Consider the following 21,153-nt stretch of genomic DNA (forward strand, 5'->3'; position numbering starts at 1 on the left):
AATGAGTATCTCAAAATAATTCACAGTTTTCAGAGCCTTTCCTTTATGAGAAATAGGAATAATTTCTCATTTATCTTAAGTCTTTCATGTTGGCAATTTCATCCTTAATTAAAAAAGCAATGGCATTTTCATTGTGAAAATAGTTTTTTAAATTTATAGCTGAGTCCATTAATGTAGTGTTTCAGAACTGATTGGCATTAACCTAGATATTTTTATAGAAAAGCAACTTAAAAATTGATTTTGGAGTATCTCAGTTTTAAAGATCATTTCCGGCATCTGTTCCTCCTGTCTACTGGATCGAAGAATTAACTTTTGGAGATCTAAGGAATAAATACAGCACACTTCGCTTCCAAGAAATTTAAAAAACAAATTATTTGTATTATCTAAACAGGAACTCCTGGTCTATTATCAGAGCAGGAGGAGATCTTTGAATATCACACACTCTCTGTTCAGAGGAAGATTCCGAGGCTTACCCATGCTAAGGGGCCTGAGGAAAGCCTAGAGAGACATACTCTGGCTGTCATAACAACAGTTATATTTTTGTTAAGTGCTTGTTGACAGATCATTTAGTATGCTTAACAGCCCTATTAAATAGGTTAGGGTGATACCCATTTTTCAGATTAGGAAGCTGAGGTTTTTCTCAACTGATCACCCAATTAACCTCCTGATGACCCTTGATTGATTGATTCTTGTCATTCCTATCACCTCTGTCCATTCTGCACACCACAGCTGGTCCCATTCATGTTCTTTATCACATTCTCCTTCAGAAACCCTTTTTTTAAAAAAAAAAAAGATTTTTTAAATTTATTTATTTTTTTAAAGAGAGAGGAAGGGAGAGAGATAGAAACATCCATGTGAAAGAGAAACATTGATCGGCTGAATCCTGCACGCCCCCTATGGGGGATCGAGCCCACAACCTGGGCCTGTGCCCTGACTGGGAATCGAACCAGGACCCTCTAGGTGCATGGGTTGATGCTCAGCCACTGAGCCACAGCAGCCGGGCACAGAAACACTTTCAAGATTCTACCCTGCATAGGGATAAAGCCCAAACTTTGCTATATACAGGTTGGCCCACTTCCTTTAACTTTATATCCCACTGCCTCCTTACAAGAACTTGGAGTTCATACCTACCTTAAGGTGATCAATGCTGTGTATTTTCCAACCTGTTGCCCTGCCCCAGCATTGGCAAATGAATACTACTTGCCAGGCACTCTGTTAGAATCTTAGGTTTACAGTTCTTACTTTTAAAACTTAATGCTTAGTGGCAAGACAGACCTGGGCGTAAATCACTTTTTACATAGATATTACAATGTTATTGACTATATTTCTTATTCTGTACTTTATATCCCATGACTGTTTTGTAACTGCCACGCTGTACTTCTCACTCCCTTCACCTTTTTCACCCAAACCCCCTCCTTTCTGGTAACCATCAGTCTGATCTCTGTATTTATGAGTCTCTTTCTGTTTTGTTTGTTCACTTATATTGTTCTTTAGACTCCACTTATAAATGAAATCATATGGTATTTGTCTTTCTCTGACTTATTTCACTTAGCATAATACCCTCTGGGTCCATTCATGCTGTTGCAAATTGTAAGATTTCATTCTTTTTTTAAATCTTGGATTTAATTTTCAGTTTAAAAGCCTTCAAATTTTTTGAAACCAGTGATGACTGACTAAAACATTGCAATTCAATTCATTGGTTTAGGTTTTTCAAGCAAAGGTTTGAGGCAACTTACAGCCAAAAACATGCATAATAAAATTAATAGACTAGAAACAAAACAAAACAAAAAAAGCAGAACCCAAGAAAAAGAACCGTGCTTTATGGTTCGCGAGATTGCGGTGAACGAGTTGCAAGCACTGCCCTGGTGTTCCTGGCCAAGTATAATTGTTCTCATTATCACGAAAAAAATATTAAACCTCTACCTATGAAATGATGTAGAAGAAGCCCACATTGTTTTCTTTCTTTTGTTAATATTAAGAACAAGGCGGGGTCAGCCTTAATCTCTGCCCTCTTTGACATCCTGAAGCACTGATTGTGCTTCTCAAAGTGCTGCCCAAGGCCAGCAGCATTGGCTTCACCTGGGAGCTCGTTAAAAATGGAGCCACTCTGGCCCCACCCCAGACCTGCTGAGTAACGTTCCGTTGTACATATATCCACTCGTCTTTTATCCACTCATCTATTGATGGGCACTTGGGTTGCTTTCTTAGCTTGGGTATTATAAATAATGCTGCAATGAACATAGGACAGGGGCACACATATTCTTTTTAATTAGTGTTTTGTGTTTCTAAAGATAAGTATGCAGAACTGGAATTGCTGGGTCATAAGGCAGCCTCAATTTTTTTTTTTTAATCCTCACCCAAGGACAGTTTTCCATTTTTTGTTCAGATAGAGTGGGAGGGAGAGAGAGGAAGAGAAAAACATCAACGTGAAAGGGACACATCGAGTGGCTGCCACCCGCATGACCAACCAGGGCTGGGGACAAACTGCAACCGACGTACGTGCCCTTAGCGGGAACCGAACCCAGGTCTCTCTGGACCATAGGCCGACGCTCCAACTGCTGAGCCAAACCGGCCAGGGCTCATTTTTAATTCTTTGAGGAACCCCCATACTATTTTCCACAGTAGCTGCACCAGTCTGCATTCCCAACAACCATGCATGAGGCTCCCTTTTCTCCACATCCTCACCAAAACTTGTTGTTTGTTGATTTATTGATGATAGCCATTCTGACAGGTGTGAGGGGATATCTCATTGTGGTTTTAATTTGCATTTCTCTGATGATTACTGACATTGAGGATCTTGTAATATGTCTCTTGGCCATCTGTATGTCCTCTTTGGAGAAGTTTCTCTTTTGGTCCTTTGCCCATTTTTTAATTGGGTTGGGTTTTTTTGCTGTTGAGTTATATGAGTTCTTTATGAATTTTGGATATTAACCCCTTATCAGATGTATCATTGGCGAATATGTTCTCCCAGTCAGTGGTTGTCTTTTCATTTTGTTGATGGTTCCCTTTGCTGTACAAAAACTTTTTACGAGGAACACTTTGTAAAGTACATAAATATATAACCACTATGCTGTACATCTGAAATTGATACAAGATTAAAATATAAACTGTAATTGAAAAATATTTTTTAATTTTAAAAACTTAAAATAAGTTGTAGGGGAAGTTAAAATAAGGTAAAAAAAGAAAAGGGGTAGTACAAAATTTCTATTAAAATAGTCTTACATATTTTTTAAAAATTACTTCTCCTTTATGTATCTAGTTTAGGATTGGCTTAGAGCTCTTGCCCTTGGTGAAACTTTCTCTGATTATTCAAGGCAAAGATGAGTCTGCCTTCCTGAGAATGCAGTCTGAGCTGACTGTCAAATATTTACCTTCCAGTTTTCATTTTCTTTGCGTGTGATTGGATCTTAACCCGTTTTGAGTTATAGACGCCATAGGCTAAGTTGGGGTATTAATGTAACTGAGCTGGAAACTCTAATATTGAAAGAGAAGATTCATTAATTTTGTAAAAAATCTATAAAATTTTATAAAGAAAATTTTAGCCTTGGACTACCATACTTTTGATATATTGTATGATGAGACCACATGTATTAAGGTATAAAAAATTAGGTTGGCACATATCTATGGCATATCATTTGTTTTTCTGGATTTTTAAACCCTGGTGCCAAGTCTTTTTTATTTTTTTAAATCAAATTAATGATATTACTGTGACACCTTCCTTTTCATTAGTTATCAGCATAGGAGGAAAGCCTTTTGACTATAAGCCAAGCCTTAAAAAGACACTAATAAATAAAATATCCTGGGCTGTAGTCCTGTGAGTTGTGGGATTTGTTAAAATAACCATAAAAGATACATAGGTGAGCAGAAAGGGTCCTGAATCGGGAAGTAGGAAACCTGTTTTAGTCCAGGCCCAGGCCCGGACCAGGTGACCCTGCGGTAGGCAGAGACAGCACAAGCTCCAGTTTGACCTCACTTGTTAATGAGACCATCTGTACGGGAGCAGACACAGTGGGTTTCTGACCCGTCGAAGACATTTATGGGTGCCTCTCTCCCCGTTGTCGGGTGAATTTTATCCATATAGTTTTTATATGTTGTGTTAGTTTGCTAGGGTTGCTGTCACAAAACACTCACAGACTGAGCGGCTTAAACAGCGGAAATATATTCTCTCACGGTTCTTGGGGCTTTACGTCCGAGGTCCCGGTGTTGGCACTTTGGTTTCTTCCGCCGCCTCTCTCCTTGGCTTGCCAGTGCCACCTTCTTATTGTGTCCTCACATGGTCTTTCTTGTGTGTGCCCATTCCTTGCATCTTTGCGTGTGCCCAGATGTCATGTTCTTATAAGGACACTGGTCAGATTGCATTAGGGCCCACGCTAACAGCTTCATCTTAGTTCATTACCTCTTTAAAGGCCCATCTCCAAATATTGTCATATCCTGAGGTCCTGGCAATAGGGCTTCAACTTATGAATTTTTAAAATATGTGTTTATTGAGTTTTTTAGAGAGAGACAGAAACATCGATCAGCTGCCTCCTGCACACCCCCCACCAGGGATCGAACTCACAACCTGGGCATGTGCCCTGACTGGGAATTGAACTGGGACCTCTCAGTACATGGGACGACACTCAATCCACTGAGCCACACTGGCCAGGCTCAACTTACGAATTTTGAGGAGACACAATTTAGCCTATAACATCTATTTAAAATAGTATTCTTTGTTTTAAATTATATAGAGGGAAACTAATATAAAGGAGAAGCCAAAAATAGCCTTCTACCCCCATGATGCCTGTTATTAAAACGGGGAGGATATAAGTACATGAAAAGATCATTCAAACTGTACTAAAGTGTATAAAAGGAAAAGTAATACTCTCCTGGCCCTTTTTCCTACACTAAGGTAACTTCTTTCAATATGTTTACATGGATGTTTGCTGTACAGACAGCAGGTGCATTTTTTTTTTTTTTTCATGTCAGTGTCCTGCAGAGTATGGATACCTCTGGGTTGACCTTCTTTTAAAAGGCAACATAGTATTCCATTGTGTATGTACCAGATTTTAATTTAACTGGTCATCTATTAATGGGCATTTAGGTTGTTTCCACATTTCCTTCTCCCCCCCCCAATTGCAAGTGATAGAGTTGGATTCCTTTTAAAAATCCATGATGGAAAGAATAGTGACAAGCCACCTAACAACAGGAACTAGCCCCCCCACCCACTTGGGGGAAGACAGCTTTGTTTTCCCCTTTCTGTTGATCGTCCTTACCAGAGGTGTTATGAAAGGTGTTTCGGTCTTGCTTACCTTCCCGTGCCTGACCGTACGTCATACCTCTCCTCCCTGGCTTCCTTTGGAGGCATTAGCTCATCTCTGTGCAGCAGCCCTTCCTCCTCAGGAAGAAAGGTCATTTCGCATCATTAACAGGCATAGACTATTTTCAGTTAAGTAAAACAGTTTTTCTTCTAAGAATTGCTGTTTCCATGCCTATGGCAGCACATGAACCCTTTCTGGCTGCATCCACCCTTTGGAGAAGGGCCAGCTTTCTAATGGAATGTGAGCAGTCTTACTGCTAATCAAGATTTACAGCTGAGACCGGGATGCCCGGTGCTCACTGTCTGAGATGAAGTGCAGCGCCGAGGTCCCAGCCCTGTGCTCCGGGCCCCCTCCTTCCCCAGGCCGACCGCCTAGCCACAGGTATCATCTGGCATTGTTTTACAAGCTGTGCCACGAAGCAGATGTTCTTTGTTGAAGAATTACTTTCATTTCTGACTCATTTTAGGAAATGAGGCAGTCTGTCAGAGGTGTTTCTTCATTTCCAGACCCCCAGAGAATTCGTTTTCTCTTGGGGTATCTAACCACATGTGGGCAGTGCTTTATTTGCCCAGATGTGAGGAATAAGAGGAATGAACAGCCCTTTCTAAAGCAGCCCTTACTTCCCTGTGGGATCCAGCGTGGAGGCCCAGGGGTAGCTTGTGCTCTTATTAATGGAAATATTTCTGAGGCTTTGGTTTCATGATGCCTGTAGACGTGCTGTGTATGGGCTTTGGTGCAGGAAAAGTATAATTTAGCAACAGATTTAAAAGGTAGTCTGGAGTGTTTCTAATTACTCTTTGTTTAGTTCACCATTACCTAATAAGTGGATTTAAGTAACCTTGGGGGTAGGGAACATAATGTTCATATTACAGTCAACCATGCAAATCAAATTCTGACTGAGTATTGCAGAGAACGCACTATGGAGTCAGTTTATAGATGTGTTCCATTGAATTTTAAATTTGGAACTGAAAGCATTTGGAATGGGTATTTTCTACCTGTCATTCACCACCGTGAATTATGCACATGTCCAAAGTCCACCCTCCTGTGTGGTACGAGCCTATCTAAAATGCATCAGTGGCGCTTGGCATTGAGTTCACAAACATTGTGTTAAGGACTCAATCATTCCCTTTACCATGTTGCATATACATCTCTAAGCAGTCACATTTCCTTAGCATAGTTGAATTAAATCCTTTGACTTCTCTGGATTAATATGTTAAAGTCTTTTCAGTTGGTTAAAAAACACAAACTCTTAATTTAAGATAAGAATGAGAGAGAGAACTTAAGAGCTCTCCTTTGCTTCCTTTTTTCATCTTCCATCAGTGGCCATAAGAGGAAACCGAAGTTCCCAAGAGGGCCTAGGAGAGTGCTCCTCAGCCTTGGCTGCACCTTGGATCAGCCTGGGAACTTTAAATAACACTGATGCCTGGGTCCCACCCAGAGATTTCGTTTCCTTGTCTGGAATGCAGCCTGCACTGGGGATTTTGAAAGCTCCGCAGAGGATGTTATTGTGCACTGTGGGCTGAGAACATGGACCTAAGCTGTCTGGGACTTAAGAGGTCATCACACCGATGCCCTACCAATTGAAACCACATTTCTGGGGGAGGAAGCTAGTGTTTTCAGAAAGCCCCTAGATGATTCTTATGCACAGCAAGAGATAAGGTCACTGACAGAATCTAACCATCCTATATCATAGGTAGGGAAAAAGAGCAAAAAGGGTCGGACAGCTTGCTCAGGTTGTTGTGGAGGCAGGTCTGGGATTCCGGTCGGATGCCTCGCTGGTTTTTCTGCTGCCCGTCTTGCCTCTTTGTATTTATTAATGCCTCCTCATCCTTCAGGTGATGTTCCTGCCTCCAGCAGGCCTTTTCTGAGAACTCACACCCTCCCATCCGGTCGCGGTAAGATGCCCTTTCTATGTTGGAACAGCACCCCTATTTATCTTTCCCCTCCATGGTCATCTCCAGGAGCACAGAGCCTGTATCTTGTCCTTTTTGGAACTTGCTGGCATGTCACTGAGTCCCAGATACTGTTTGTTGTATTGAAGTCCCCTAACTTTTTTTTTAAATTTTTTTTCATTATTGATTTTAGAGAGAGAGGAAGTGAGAGGGAGACAGAGATAAAAACATCGATGAGAGAGAACATCGATTGGCCGCGTCCTGCATGCCCCCCACTGGGAATCAGGCCCACAACCTGGGCATGTGCCCTGACCGGGAATCAAACCAACGACCTCTTGGTGCAGGGTCGACACTCAATCGCTGAGCCACACTGGCCCGATGAAGTTCCCTAACTTTTTAGTCATCAATTAGTCCATGTGGATTGCTAAAATAAAATTTAAAAAATCCATTCCATTAAACTAGCTTCTGAAAGCAGAAGTTACTTTTTACCTGTCATCAGCCCAATGTACTGTGGGTCAAGGTCTCATCCACGAGGACTTCCTACCTGCCTTCCAGGAGAGGGCTTTTTGGCAAAAAAGATGTCTATCAAGGGGGTTTGGATGACAAAATAATGAAAAGAAGTGTTCAGTGACTTTATGAGTTGCTCACGGTACTTACAACAACCAAGATTGTTTGAGTAACATACAGGTGTGTACATCATAACAAAAGGGAGCATATGGTATTACCTTAGGATAAAACATTGTCTGAAGAAGCCCTGGCTGGTTTGGCTCAGCGCTTAGAGCGTCGGCCCACAGACCAAAGGGTCGTGGGTTTGATTCCTGTCAAGGGCACATACCTGGGTTGCAGGTTCGATCCCTGGCCCCTGTCAGGATCATGCAGGAGGCAACCAGTGTGTCTCTATCACGCCGATGTCTCTCTCTGTCTCCCTCCCTCCCTACCTTCTACTCTCTCTCTCTCTGAAAAAAAACAAAATTTAAATAAGTATATAAAACTTTGAAAAAATATAATGTTATTTCATGAAAATATATGTTAAGAACTAAATTATTTCCTTTAGCATATTGCAGATATAACTCTGAGCGGCCACATTTCATTAGCATAGATGAATTAAATCCTTTGGCTTCTCTGGATTAATATGTGAAAGTCTTTTCATTAGATTTTTAAAAACTATTAATCTGTCATCCCAGTTTCCTTAAGCTTCTGCTTGGCCAGGGTCTTATTTTTATTTGAAAAATATTTTTTGGATGTGCAGTATTTATGGTTACTCTTGTAACTGTAACAGAGTTTGTCTCAGGAAGTAGATTGTAGCCGGTATCTCTTCACTTTACAGGGTGCCAGTAGGCTCCACACAGGGCTCACAGGGAGTTGCTGTTATTTTGTTTGGAGAATTCAGAGTTAAAAGTTCTTGGAGCCAAGACTGCAAACTGGGCAGTGTTGTAGGTAGACAGTAAGATGTTGCAGACAGGAGAGAATGGTGCCCAGCGTGTGTGAGAGCATTATGAAGTCTTACTGAGACGTTGCAGGTTCATGCTTTACAACTGGGAGCCTTTGCCCCAGGCAAGTGGCAAGGTGGCAGCATATAAATAAAGCCACTACTTATCAGGGGAAATTTTCCTACAACAAATAGTCTTTACATTTTCAGGAGAAAGCTAAGTCATTCAGCTGAAGGTATGTGCACAACAGGTTTATATTACAATAACTTTGAACATAAGAACTGAAATTGTAAAATTCCTAGAAGAAAACAGTTGGTAAGCTCCTTGATAGAGTTCTTGGTGATGATTTTTAAAATCTGACACCAAAAGCAAAAGCAAAAATAAACATGTGGGACTGCATCATACTACACAGCATCTGCACAGCAAAGGAAATCACCAACAAAATGAAAAGACAACCTACTGAATGGGAGAAAATATTCACGAATCATGTATCTGATAAGAGACTCATCTCCAAAATATGTAAAGAACTCATAAAACTCAAAAGCAAAAGAAAAAAAATGCGATTAAAAATCTGAATAGACACTTTTCCATAGAAGACATACAGGTGGCCAACAGGTACATGAAAAGATGCTCAACATCACTAATCATCAGGAAAATGCAAATCGGAACCACAATGAGCTGTCACCTCACAATTGATAGAATGGCTATTATCAAAAAGACAAGACATAACAAGAATTGGCACAAATGTGGAGAAAAGTGAACCCTTGTGCACTCTTGGTGGGATTGTAAGTTGGTGCAGCCTCTATGGAAAACAGTGTGGAGTTGCCTCAGAAAATTAAAAATAGAAGTTCCATATGAGCCAGCAATTCCACTTCTGGATATTTACTGAAGAAAGTGAAAACACTAACTAGAAAAAATATATGCATCCCCATGTTCATTGCTGCATTATTTACAATAGCAAAGGTATGAAAAACACCTAAGTGTCCATTGATGGATGAATGGATAAAGAATATATATAATGGAATAATGCTCAGCAATACAAAAGAATGAAATCTTGCCATTTGCAACAACATGGATGGACCTCGAGGGCATTATGTTAAGTGAAATAAGTCAGGGAAAGACAAATATTGTATGATGCCTCTTATATTTGGAATCTAAACAACAACAAACCTTGCTTACAGATACAAAGAACAAATTGCTGATTGCCAGAGGTGTGTGGGGATGGGGTGTTGAGAGTAAGGGGTGAACGGTGTATACACTTCTTTTAAAAATTTGTTACATGCCCTGGCTGGTTTGGCTCAATGGTGAGAGCATTGGCCTGCGGTCCAGAGAGACCCGGGTTTGGTTCCCGCTAAGGGCGCGTACCTCGGTTGCAGTTTGTACCCGGCCCTGGTTGGTCGTGCAGGTGGCAGCCACTCGATATATCCCTTTCATGTTGATGTTTCTCTCTCTTCTCTCTCCCTCCCACTCTATCTGAACAAACATTGGAAAAAAAATGTCCTCGGGTGAGGATAAAAAAAAAAGGAAAAAAAAAAACCTGTTACAGGTATATGACAACAACAAAGCTGATTATGTTCTTGAATAACGTGAAAAGTTTTAGTGACTTTTTGAAAAGATAAAATATGAAATTTTAAAGAACCACCTTCTTCCAATTTTTTCTTTGCTTCTATTTGGAGGAAACACTAACAAATCAACGAAAGTTTTTGCTAAGTAATCTACCTCTATTATACTAATTTCGGAGCCTCAGCAGTGCATTGAAGAGGAGAAGGAGGGAGGAGGGCTTATTAACTACAGAAGGCACAGTGGTCAGTGGTTTCACCATGTTGTGCCATGGAATCTTCATGACTACCTTGCATTTTAACATGCGAGGATGTTTATATGTACCTGTCCAGTAGGGAGCAGAGCCAGAATTTGAATGCAGATTTGTCTGATTCCAGAATCCTTATATTTTTTACCAAACATGTCCTCTATGTCATGAGAATAGCAAGATCTCCAGAAGAGATTGTTAACTGTGACTACGTACCATGCTGATAGAAGAGGGCTGACTCTTGCTTCCCTTAGAGTTGTCATTTGACACCAGTGAGTTAACATTTATAAGCTTCTGTTAAACAGTTAAAAGCATTTTCTTATAATATCCTATGAGGTTCTGACTTTAAAAATGACACTTCATTACTAAAATGGTCCTCAGATTCCCAGTGTAGTCAGTCATGCTTTAAAGGGGAGGAAAGGAATAGTCAGCAATAGCCCAAAGACGTAGAGCACCCGGTACAATTCTGTGCTCTGTCTCTCAGACACCATGCATTTGACTTGGGAGAGGCAGCCAAGCAAAATGTTTGCAGTTTCTGGGTTTGAGAATCCTGACTGCTACCCACTACTAGCTGTGTGATCTTGGGTAAGTGACCTGATCTCTTTGTGCCTTAGTTCCTTTTTAGTACGATGGGAAGAATAATAACTTGGTTGTCATTTTAAGAATCAAATAACCCAAAGCATACAAAGAGCTTAGAATATTGTGTGAGGCAAAGTTAGTGCTCAGTAAATGTTTACCTAGTCTTAGTGGACAAAGGCTAGATGCACCCATGGCCCAGTGATTCTACTCACAGGTATTGACCCAAGAGAAGTGAAAACCTGTGTTCATCTAAGATCTTTTAGCAAAAGTTTATAAAGGTTTTCTTCATAATAGCTAAAACCTGGAAACAACTCCAATATTCATCAACTGGCGAACGGATAAACGGTGGTACATCCATGCTATCGAATACTATTCAGCAGCAAAGAGGTACAAATTCCTGACCCAGGCAACACCATGGATAAATCTCAGAAGCATTATGCTAACTAACTAAAACAAGCCAGATACAAAAGCTGCATTCTATTTGATTCCATTTATATGATTCTAAAAGGGCAAAACTGTAGAGGCAGAAATCAGATCATTGTCAAGGATGGGAAGTGGGGAGAGGAGTTTGACCACACAGAGGCAAGAGGGAACTTTTGGGGTTGATGGAAATACTCTATCTTCACTGTGGTGGAGCTCAGATGGTACATATTTGTCAAAACACATCACTTAAAATGGGTAAACTTTCACTGTATATAAGTTAAACCCCAGTAAATATGATTTTTTTTAAGTCAGATACTGCAACATGAACAAAGAATGATAGAAGAAAAAGGGGTTAAACAATGAATAATCAGAAGTTCCAGAAACTGCAGCTATTCTTTGGTGTCTGTATAAGATGGAAGTGTTGTATTAATTTTCCTCTCACAGACTGTGAGGTAGAAAAATGTAGTAACCTGTGAAACAGTTCTGCCTACCCCCTCTGATTCTGTGCTGTGAGCAATGGCCTGCTCCCATGTCTTGAGCCTGCCCATTTGGGGCTGTCTCTGTTTCGCGGACACAGGGCTTTTCTGGATTACCCCTGGGAGAGTCCTGCAGGAGGGTTTGCCACGCAGTAAAGCATTCATGGAAACAGAGTGTTGGTGTTCTAGATGAACCGAGGGTTACTTTTTCAGATTACTGAGTAATCTGAGTACACTTATGAGTAACGAATGTTATCTCATGAGCACGGCGACCCTTGGCACTTCCTCATAGAGCTCAAGTCTGTCTGAGCAGCATGGGGCACGGTTGACCATTCCCTCCTTCCTGAAATTCTTTCTTCACTTGGCATCCGTGATGCTACTCCGTCCTGATTCTGCTTACAACTCACTTGTTTTTTTCTCAGTCTCCCCTGCTGGATCCTTCTTCCTTCTGTTCCTGGCCTCTAAACTTTGTGGAGAGCTAAGGGCTTTGTTCTCCGACCACTTCCCCATCTCAACTCATTCCTGAGGCGATCTCATTCCTTTACAAGGCCTTAAATACCATGTGTGTTGATGGCATCCACATTTCTCCCTTGCTTTTCAGATGCCTGTTTTACCTCTCCACTTGATTGTCTCATAGACATCTCAAAAGTAACATGTCCAAACCCAACTTCTTGATTTGTTTTCTAAACCTACACTCCCTCCATGGTGCCTCATCTCAGGTCCAAAGACCTGATGCCATCCTTGATTCCTGCCTTTCTCTCACACCTCATGTTCGATCCATTAGCCTCTGTCCTCAATCCAAGCACTCCTAATCTCCCGCCCCACGCCTAAATCCAGGGCCAGGCCACCCCCAAGTCTTTCTGCAACTTCTGCAGTGCATTCCTAGGCCATCTCCCTGTCTGCGCTTGTGTGCCCCATGGTCTGCGTTCACACAACGGCCACAGCGATTCTTCTGCTTGACACTTTATACTGCTCTCAGTGGCTTCTCTACAATCAGTATGAAGTCCAAACGCTTAGCCATGCACTGTAAGGCCCCTGCTACCTTTCTGTCCCTATCTCTTCCCTCTCTGCCCGTCTCTCGAGATGCTCCTGCCGCACTGGCTGCTCACTGTCCCTTGACCTGCCATCCTCCTCCCCTCCACCTCCCAGCTCCTTCCTGTCTTGGATTCTTGCTCCTGCACTTCACTCCATTCTCCTTCAGATGCCACCCTTTCAGCGCGGGCTTCCCGGACTCACCTCTCTGAAATGTCACTGGTTCTCTGGCCCCTTCACGTACTTTATTTGACCTCAAAGCATACATCTCCACTTGAAATTAGTATATGTGTTTGTTTATTGCTTCTGTCCCCTGTTAGATCGTCAGCTCCATAAGGACATTGTTCTGGTGCTCAATAAGTATTTGTTGAACAACTGAAGGTGTAAGTGAATTAATGCTCTGGTACCTTAACGTTAAAAATTAAAGAACCACGCACCCTCCTGGACCATAATATGCCTCTCTGTCTCTCACCCAATTTCATTGTCCACTTTTAAGGCAGAATTTCTAAAATGTTATCTGGATGTACTATAGCCATTTGTTACTCAATTACTCTTTTCTCTGTTACAATTTGGTGTCTTTTCCCAACACCCTTGTGAAATTTCTCAGGGTCACTCAAGATCTATGTGCTGCTGCTTCCAATAGATGCATTCCTGTCCTGTCTTCCTGGTTTCTGGGTAGCTATAAGAACAGTTTGCAATTACATTTGAAATTTCCTAACTTGGCTTCCCCCTCCCCAACTAGGCATTCCTTGATCCTTTTCCAGCATTTCGTACTTTTTTGGACCTCAAAATGTGGTGAATTCTCGGGGTATGGCTTAGGCCCTCTTCTCTCTACACACTCATCTATTCCCAGGGCTTTAAATACCAGTAATGAAGCTGATGGCTCCCCAGTGTACATGTACAATGCTGACCTCTTCTGAGCTCCAGACCCTGCGTTTGACTGCCTCCTTGACATCTCTTTGGATGTCTCATGCCCAAGGAAGAACTCTGTAAAAAAATAAATTATATAAAAAAATTTTCAACTACAGTTGACATACAATATTATATCAGTTGCAGCTGTACAACATAGTAATTAGACATTTATATAACTTATGAAGTGATCACCCTGATACGTCTAGTACCCGTCTGACACCATACATAATTATTATATCACTGGCCATATACCTGATGCCGTACTGTACATCCCCATGACTGTTTTTATAACTGGTGATTTGTACACCTTAATCCCCAAGGCGAACTCTTGGTTTGCTTCTATATCCCATCTGCCCGAAGCAGCCTTTCCCATCTTTGCTTTCTCAGGCAGTGGTACCACCATCCTCCCAATTTCCAGTGTCAGAAACCTGGGTGACTTCCTTAGCTTCTCCTTCATTGGCCACCCTTCCCAGCACTTTTAGTTCTACCTTCAAAATACATTTTGGCTCTGGCTGGTGTAGCTCAGTTGGTTGGAGCATCAACTCATACACCAAAAAGGTTGCAGGTTCGATTCCTGGTCAGGGTGCACCGGGAGACAACCGATGAATGTTTCTGTCTCACATGGATGTTTTGCTTGTTCTCCCTCCCCCTCTCCCTCTAAAATCAATGAGAACATATCCTTGGGTGAAGATTAAATGTATATGTTCAAATACATATGTGTTAGGCCACCGTTGTTGCCTGCACCCCAGCAGTGTCTAATAGCTGGTCTGTTGCCTCTGCTGTCGCACAGCAGCGCTCGGTCAGGCTGCGAGGCCGCACGCTGCTCGCCTGTCGGTGCCTCCCCCGCAGCCTCTCTCTGTCCCAGCCTCTCCTCTCTCCACTACCTTTCAATCACACTGGCCACCCCCCCTTTTTAAACTGATTTTAGATAGCGCCAGAGGGAGAAAGTGAGAGGAAGAGGGAGAGGGAGAGGGAGAGGGAGAGGGAGAGGGAGAGGGAGAGGGAGAGGGAGAGGGAGAGGGAGAGGGAGTGGGAGAGGGAGAGGGAGAGAATCATCTGTTTTGTTGTTCCACTTATCTACACATTCGTTGGATGATTCTTTTATGTGCTCCGATGAGGATCAAACCCACAATCTTGGTGTATCAGGTCAACACTCTAACCAACTGAGTTACCCGGCCAGGGGCACTGACCTCTTTTGGGCATATCCTTGAGCACACCAAGATATTTTCTGCTGCAGAATCATTGGCTTGCTTTCCCCACTTCCTTGAATGTTCCTTCTTTAGCCCTGCATGACCAACCCCTTCTCATCCTTCAGGTCTCAACTTAAATGTCACCCTTCAGGGAGACTCCTCTGACCACAGTGCCCAGAGTCCTTCCCACCCGAATGCTCTGTCATGGCAGCTATCTATGTCCTTGTTAGCCACTAAGCAGCGTCAGTTATTTCAAAGGCACTTACGTTTAGTTTTTACTGTAGAATATAAGTTCCTTGGAAAGGGCCTTTCCCTGTGACTGTGGGTCCCCGGCATCCAGCGCACTGCTGGCCAGAACACTGATGCTTGCGCTTCTGTGTCATGTGTGACATGGTTGACATGAGTCCATGCCTCCATTTCTTTAAATAGGGAAAAGGTTAAGTTTTTATGTTTTCAAAGTTTAGTTAGTAAGGTTTACATAACAAGAAAATTAAATAATGCTATGAAATTTGCTATAAAAAAAAACAGCAGCATCTCCCCTTCCATTTTCTGTTCACCAGAGGCAAGTGTGTTCTACTTCAACGGATGCTATTAGTAATTCCTTCTGTATTTTTAATCCACATACTTACCTACCTACTTTGTAGTTTTAGGAATTATCTGTTGATGAAAAAGCGAGTGTTTAGCTTGCTTTCATCTACCCCTGCCCCTCTCCGCTTCTCACGCCAACTTTCCCAACCCTCCTTCCCCCATTGTAATTGTGTTGTAACTTTGGTGAGAGCAGTATACAGTATTTACTTTATTATCACTGTGTAGAACTTTCCACAGACTAGCTCCTAACATAGTTGATTACAGTCCCTGTTAAGACTACTCAGCAGATGTTAATTCTTTTTCTCTTAATGTTTGATGTGCTTATAAATATTCAACCTCAGGCTCAACCCCACTTGTAAATCTCCTGTCAGTATAGTCAACTATATGGAGACTCTATCCAGTTCATCTTACTTTGGGAAATTTCTCCCAGAGCCTTCTGGTCTTCTCTCTGTCTAGGTTGCTCTCTCGGGCCCCCCTCAAAAGCTAGGGCTTCCCCTTCTCCCCTCTCCTGAGGACTCTGTTTTCCTCTCCTGTATTGTTCACTCTGGTTTTGAATTGATGACTTTGATAACGTTTATAATTCTAAGGTAGAAGTCATCTGTTCTCACAACTTCAAAGTCTCTGCCTCCCAGAGTTGCTCTGGCAAACTTTCTGTCATTCTGACTTGAAACCCATTGTATGAAACTATTTTTCTCTGGAAATTCCATGACATACCTTGGTGTAGGTCTGTTTGCATTGAACATGCTGGCAACTTCCTTGGCCTTTTCACTGTGGAAACCCTGTTCTCCATCCTCCCCAGCCCCACCTCTGTCCTTCCTTTAAACAGAAACAGTGTCCTGCAGTTCTGGGGGGGCGGGAATAACATTCAGTTCTGAGAACTATATCCTTAACAGTTACTGCCCTTCCATTTTCTTTGATAATGGACACTGTATTATTTTGATATTAGATATCCTGAATTGGCCCCTAAACTCTCCATCTTTCCTGTTTCATATCTCTGTCTTTTTGTTCAACTTTCTTAGACATTTCCTAAATTGTATCTTATATTGAATTTTTAATCTGCCATCATTTTATTCTAAAAGCTCTTTTTTATTCTCTGAATCTCAATCTCTCTCTCGCAACATCTTGTCTTTATTTCATGGATTCATAGATATGCTTTTCTCAGATCTCTGAAGATGCTATTTTTATTTTTGTTTCTTTAAATTTCTTCTTTCTGTGATTGTTTTCTCTTCTCTAAGTTGATTTGCTGTTTCTCTGTTAGATGGTTTCCTTAATATTGTCAAGTCTTGCTCCTCCAGCCTGTTTTAGAGTAGCTATCTAAAAAGATGCCTGGAAGTTCTTAGAATAGTGGATAGGTCTTGGCAGTTATGGGCTTCACTCTAGGGTATCTGGCTGTTTTGTTTAGGAAATCCTGATGTTAGTATTTTTAGGTGGTTTATTTTTTGTTTTTGTTTTTGTTTGTTTGTTTGTTTGTTTCTTATAGCTGATCAGATTCCCCAGAAAAATATTTGACTAGTCAGAAAGCTAAGCAGAAGGCCGGGGTCTCAACACTCAGCACTAGTCTTTGGGTAATCTCTCTGAAGTATGGAATTCTCCAGTCCAAAGATCCTTTCTTTACTCTTTTCAGAGAATATATCTCCAGTCTTCTAGGTGGGGCCTGAAGCTTTGGAGGTTATCACTTGTCCATAAGGAGTGAGGGAGAGATTCTGGGGTCTGACTACTTAAACAGACTTCATTCAGCCAATTCTCCATCCCATGTTCACCCCCCTTCCGGAGGAACCTGGTGCTGGCAGTCCCTCAGCCTTTTGGGGGTTTTATAATTTAAATGAAATTGCTTCTAGGTGGTCCTAGTTTTAGACCAAGCTTTCCCCAGTCTGCTAAACCAGTTGCCACTTGTCTGTCTGCTCTCCATCATCCAAAATTGCATTCTCTGTTCTTTGTCTTTGTCAGTTGATGTTCTAGTAGTATTTGAGGAGGGACCGGAACCAAATGCATGTGTTCAGTACTTCATCTAGTAAAAGTTTCTCTAGACATGAGTTTTTATGTATTGTTTACGAGGCATTTGATCACGTGTGTGAAACGGATTTCCGTGTAAGCTGAGAATCTCTGTTCCCCCTACTTCAGTTCTTGTCTTACCTACAGTGGGGTGGGGCATGGTGGAAAGTTCCCTGGGCTGGGAGTTAGGACACTTGGGTTCTCTTTCCAGATTTGCTACAAATCAATATGGGCATTCTCTTGTCATTGTTTCCCCATCTACAAGACCAAGGAATTGAAAACGATGATTTTAAAGGCTCTTTATTCCCAGATTGATTTTATTTCCAAGAAATTAAGATATGCACATGTAATTGAACTCCAGATTAGGAAGGAGAGTTGTAGCACCAGCTGAAGCAGAACATAAGGTTCTCCTTGTATATGTCAGTCAGTCTCTGTAACTCGGACATCTGGCAAGTCCCAAATATTCCATGAACATGAAACAATTAAAAGGTTAAAAATTCTGAACTTTTTTCTTCTGGGCTATTTTCAGCTGTTAATAGTTCAGTTCCAAAGCCTACCTGGATTTATTTGTATCCTCAATAGCTAGATAAAATGTTAGTTTTGAACCAGAGAGACAGGAGAGATAACAGGCAATGAAGTCTATCTTTTTCCTCCTTACGTCCTCTGGCAGGGGTGGCCGTCCTCGTAGCGCACCATCAGGAAATGTCCCTCCCATTCAAGCCATGTGTGAGTAGATACAGTTCTCTCCCCGGCCCGTCACTGTGTCCCAGCCGCATGGAGAAACAGGGTGTACGTTGCATGTCACTGCGGTTTTGGCTGGTGGGTTTGATCACTAGCCCAGTGTGCTCAGTCGTGGTTAGTATAATGACTGAGGAGAATGTAGTCTACGAAGCCAGTGGCCTTGTGCAGCCACCCAGCTGAAGTTCCTCAGGGCAGAGCTTCACACACTGAGTTGTATGTTAGTCACCCCGCCCCCGATTGCTGAAACAGTCTCCATGGGGTGGGGAGTGGGAATCACTTTGTCAGAGTTGCCCAGCTTATGATACACTTGATTCTCATACTCACTGGGAACTATCGTCTTAAGGACAGGAGGCCAAAAAGAAAATCTGAGTCCTGAGCATTTGCAGAGCTCAGGAAAAAAATTAGCAGAACAGAAACTGAACCCGACATACCTCGCTAATGCTCTCAGTCACAGAAACGATTTCAGACTCTCTCTGATTTCCTCACATCTCCACTCTGTCCTTTCTCCTCGTTCTTACGCCACCTTGCTTCTGAAACCAGAGAGGAAGTGGAAACCTTCAGGGGTACTGCCCTGACTTCTTTTCTCTCCTTCCCTCAAAAAAAAAAAAGTGTGTGTGTGTGTGTGTGTGTGTGTGTGTGTGTGTGTAATGCATATATAAATGTTTGTTTATGCTCATTTTTGCTTTTGTAATTAGGGTTAACCCCTCTACCTATGCCTTCTTTATCAATGATTCCTCCTATGTATTTTTTTTTCACTCTTTTCCATTAACATTTGTGTGTATGAATATGTAATATACAATTTGAATGCATATTTCATTTTGCAAAACAAGGCACAACAAGCAAAAGTACACTTTCCTCAACCCTATGGCCACACTAGGTTCTGCTGTGTCTCTCCCATTCATTCATTCATTCATTCATTCAGTATTTCTTAGGATCAGCTGTGCAGAGACCTTGGCTAGGCACTGGGGTTCTACAGCAGACTAAATAGACACAGCCTCTGCTGTCATGATGCTTGCAGTCTCTTTTTAATCTGATTCCTTAAAAAATTACTGTTCTAATTTCTTCTCATTACAGAAAAAACACATATGTTATTTGAAAGTAGCCTCCTAATGGGGAGCCACTAAAGAGTTTAAAGCAGAAAATTACTGGGTCAGAATTTCATTTTCAAAGGTCACTTTGGCTGCTGAAGGGAGAAAGGATTGGGAGGAGATGAAAGCTACTGAGAGGTTATCAGTTAGTAGATTAATGCTGTATGTAGTCCAGAACAGGGCTGCTGAGGGCTAGGCAGCGTAAGACAGAGAGAGGAAGGCAGAATGAAGAAATAGTTTAGCACCAACAATGGAGAATGTTTGGCTGTGGGAAGAGCAAATGAAGAGAATCCAAGATGACACCCAGGTTTCTGGCTTGACCAGCGGAATAGGTGGTGGTACCATTTACTAAGACAAGAAATAGAGAAAGAGTGGGGGGGGGGGGGCGGGTGTGTGTGGATGAACATAAGCCATGTGAACACTGTGAGTCTGAGATGTCTGGGAGGTTCCCAAGTAGAGGAGTCACATAGGCATGTGTGAATGTGTGGATCTGGAGTGCAGAAGAGGCGTCTGAAATAGAGCGATGCATTTGGAACCCTTAGCCTAAGAGTGTTAACAGATGCCATGGGACAGGTTACAGAGGAACGGGCTCCGGGCAGAGCCCTGAATATCTTCAGAAGTAAAGGTCTAGTGAGGGAGGAGGCACCAACAGAGGGAACCAGAGAAATGGAAGAGCCTCTAAGAGAAGGAAAACAGGAGAAGAGAGTCTTCAAAAGAAGTATCGGTCAGCTGTGTCAGAGATTGTTGAAATATCAAATAAGGCAGAAATGTGAAGTGGACATAGATCTAATGGCATACCAGTCACGGGTGCCCTCAGCCAGAGCTGGGTGTTAGGGGTAGAGGCTGAATTCCATTGGAGAGGTGCTGCTCACCTAGAGCCCTGTGACAGCAGCGGTAAGACTTTGGACTATGCCGTGGGCAAGACTGATAAGGTTATCATTTTTCCTTTTTATGATAGCTTCTTATCTTTGTTGTTTTATTCTGATTATCAAAGCAGTTTGTACTCGTAAAAGTTTTAAACATTAAAAAAATATGACTGAGGATGGTCTTTATAATTTTATTTCCTCATATGTAACCACTTAATCATGTGAGGTTTTTCTGTGCCCATGCTACCGCATGCACACACACTCACACATTCATTTTACAATATTGGGTTATTGCCCAGCAGTCTGTTAAAGCTTGTATTTTGATATGTATATTTCAGATATCACACTATATAAGCAAATGTATTCTATTTTGCTATATAGTATATTCTCTGGATATTTGAGGGTTGTTTTTGTTTTGTTTTTTAATTTTTATTGATATTTTTTAGAGAGAGAGGAAGGGAGAGGGAAAGAAACATCAGTGTGAGAGCAAAACATGAATTGCTGCCTCCTGCCTGCCCGCTACTGGGGATTGAGCCTGCACCCCAGGCATGTGCCCTGACCAGGAATTGAACCAGCAACCTTTTGGTGCATGGGATGATGCCCAACCAACCGAGCCACCTGGCCAGGGCCATTTGAGTTTTAATTAGACATGTTTGCTCTCTCACATCGTGCTACCCTGAACGTGCTTGTGCATATTTACTTGTACGTTACTTTCAAATGTGTACAGGACTTTCTGTGGGACAAGTTCCAAAAGTAGAATTGTGGGGTCAAAGGGCAAGTACATTTGACATTTTGTTACTGCTACAGTGCCCAAAGAAAAGGCCTATTTCTTTTCTTTTT

General features: G+C 41.9%; 1 protein-coding gene and 1 long non-coding RNA gene across 4 annotated transcripts in view; one reads left to right on the forward strand and one right to left on the reverse strand.

Annotated features, from left to right (window-relative positions):
- Positions 1-15,138, reverse strand: part of LOC118624029 — a 32,783-nt gene extending 17,645 nt beyond the window's left edge. The window contains exons 1-2 of the long non-coding RNA XR_004958319.1: positions 15,039-15,138; positions 13,848-13,923 (exon numbers count right to left, since the gene is read on the reverse strand). This is a non-coding gene — a long non-coding RNA (uncharacterized LOC118624029). The remainder of the gene's footprint in view (positions 1-13,847; positions 13,924-15,038) is intronic.
- Positions 1-21,153, forward strand: part of ANO6 (anoctamin 6) — a 202,053-nt gene that overhangs the window by 43,801 nt on the left and 137,099 nt on the right. For 2 of the 3 annotated variants that reach the window (XM_036251953.1, XM_036251955.1), the window contains exon 2: positions 7,133-7,192. The exons of the other annotated variant lie outside the window; for it this stretch is intronic. In XM_036251953.1, coding sequence (XP_036107846.1) covers positions 7,133-7,192 — 60 coding nt within the window. The remainder of the gene's footprint in view (positions 1-7,132; positions 7,193-21,153) is intronic. 3 annotated transcript variants of the gene reach the window in all.

This window comes from Molossus molossus, unplaced genomic scaffold, assembly GCF_014108415.1.
Source record: "Molossus molossus isolate mMolMol1 unplaced genomic scaffold, mMolMol1.p scaffold_m16_p_10, whole genome shotgun sequence".
NCBI classification, from domain to species: domain Eukaryota; kingdom Metazoa; phylum Chordata; class Mammalia; order Chiroptera; family Molossidae; genus Molossus; species Molossus molossus.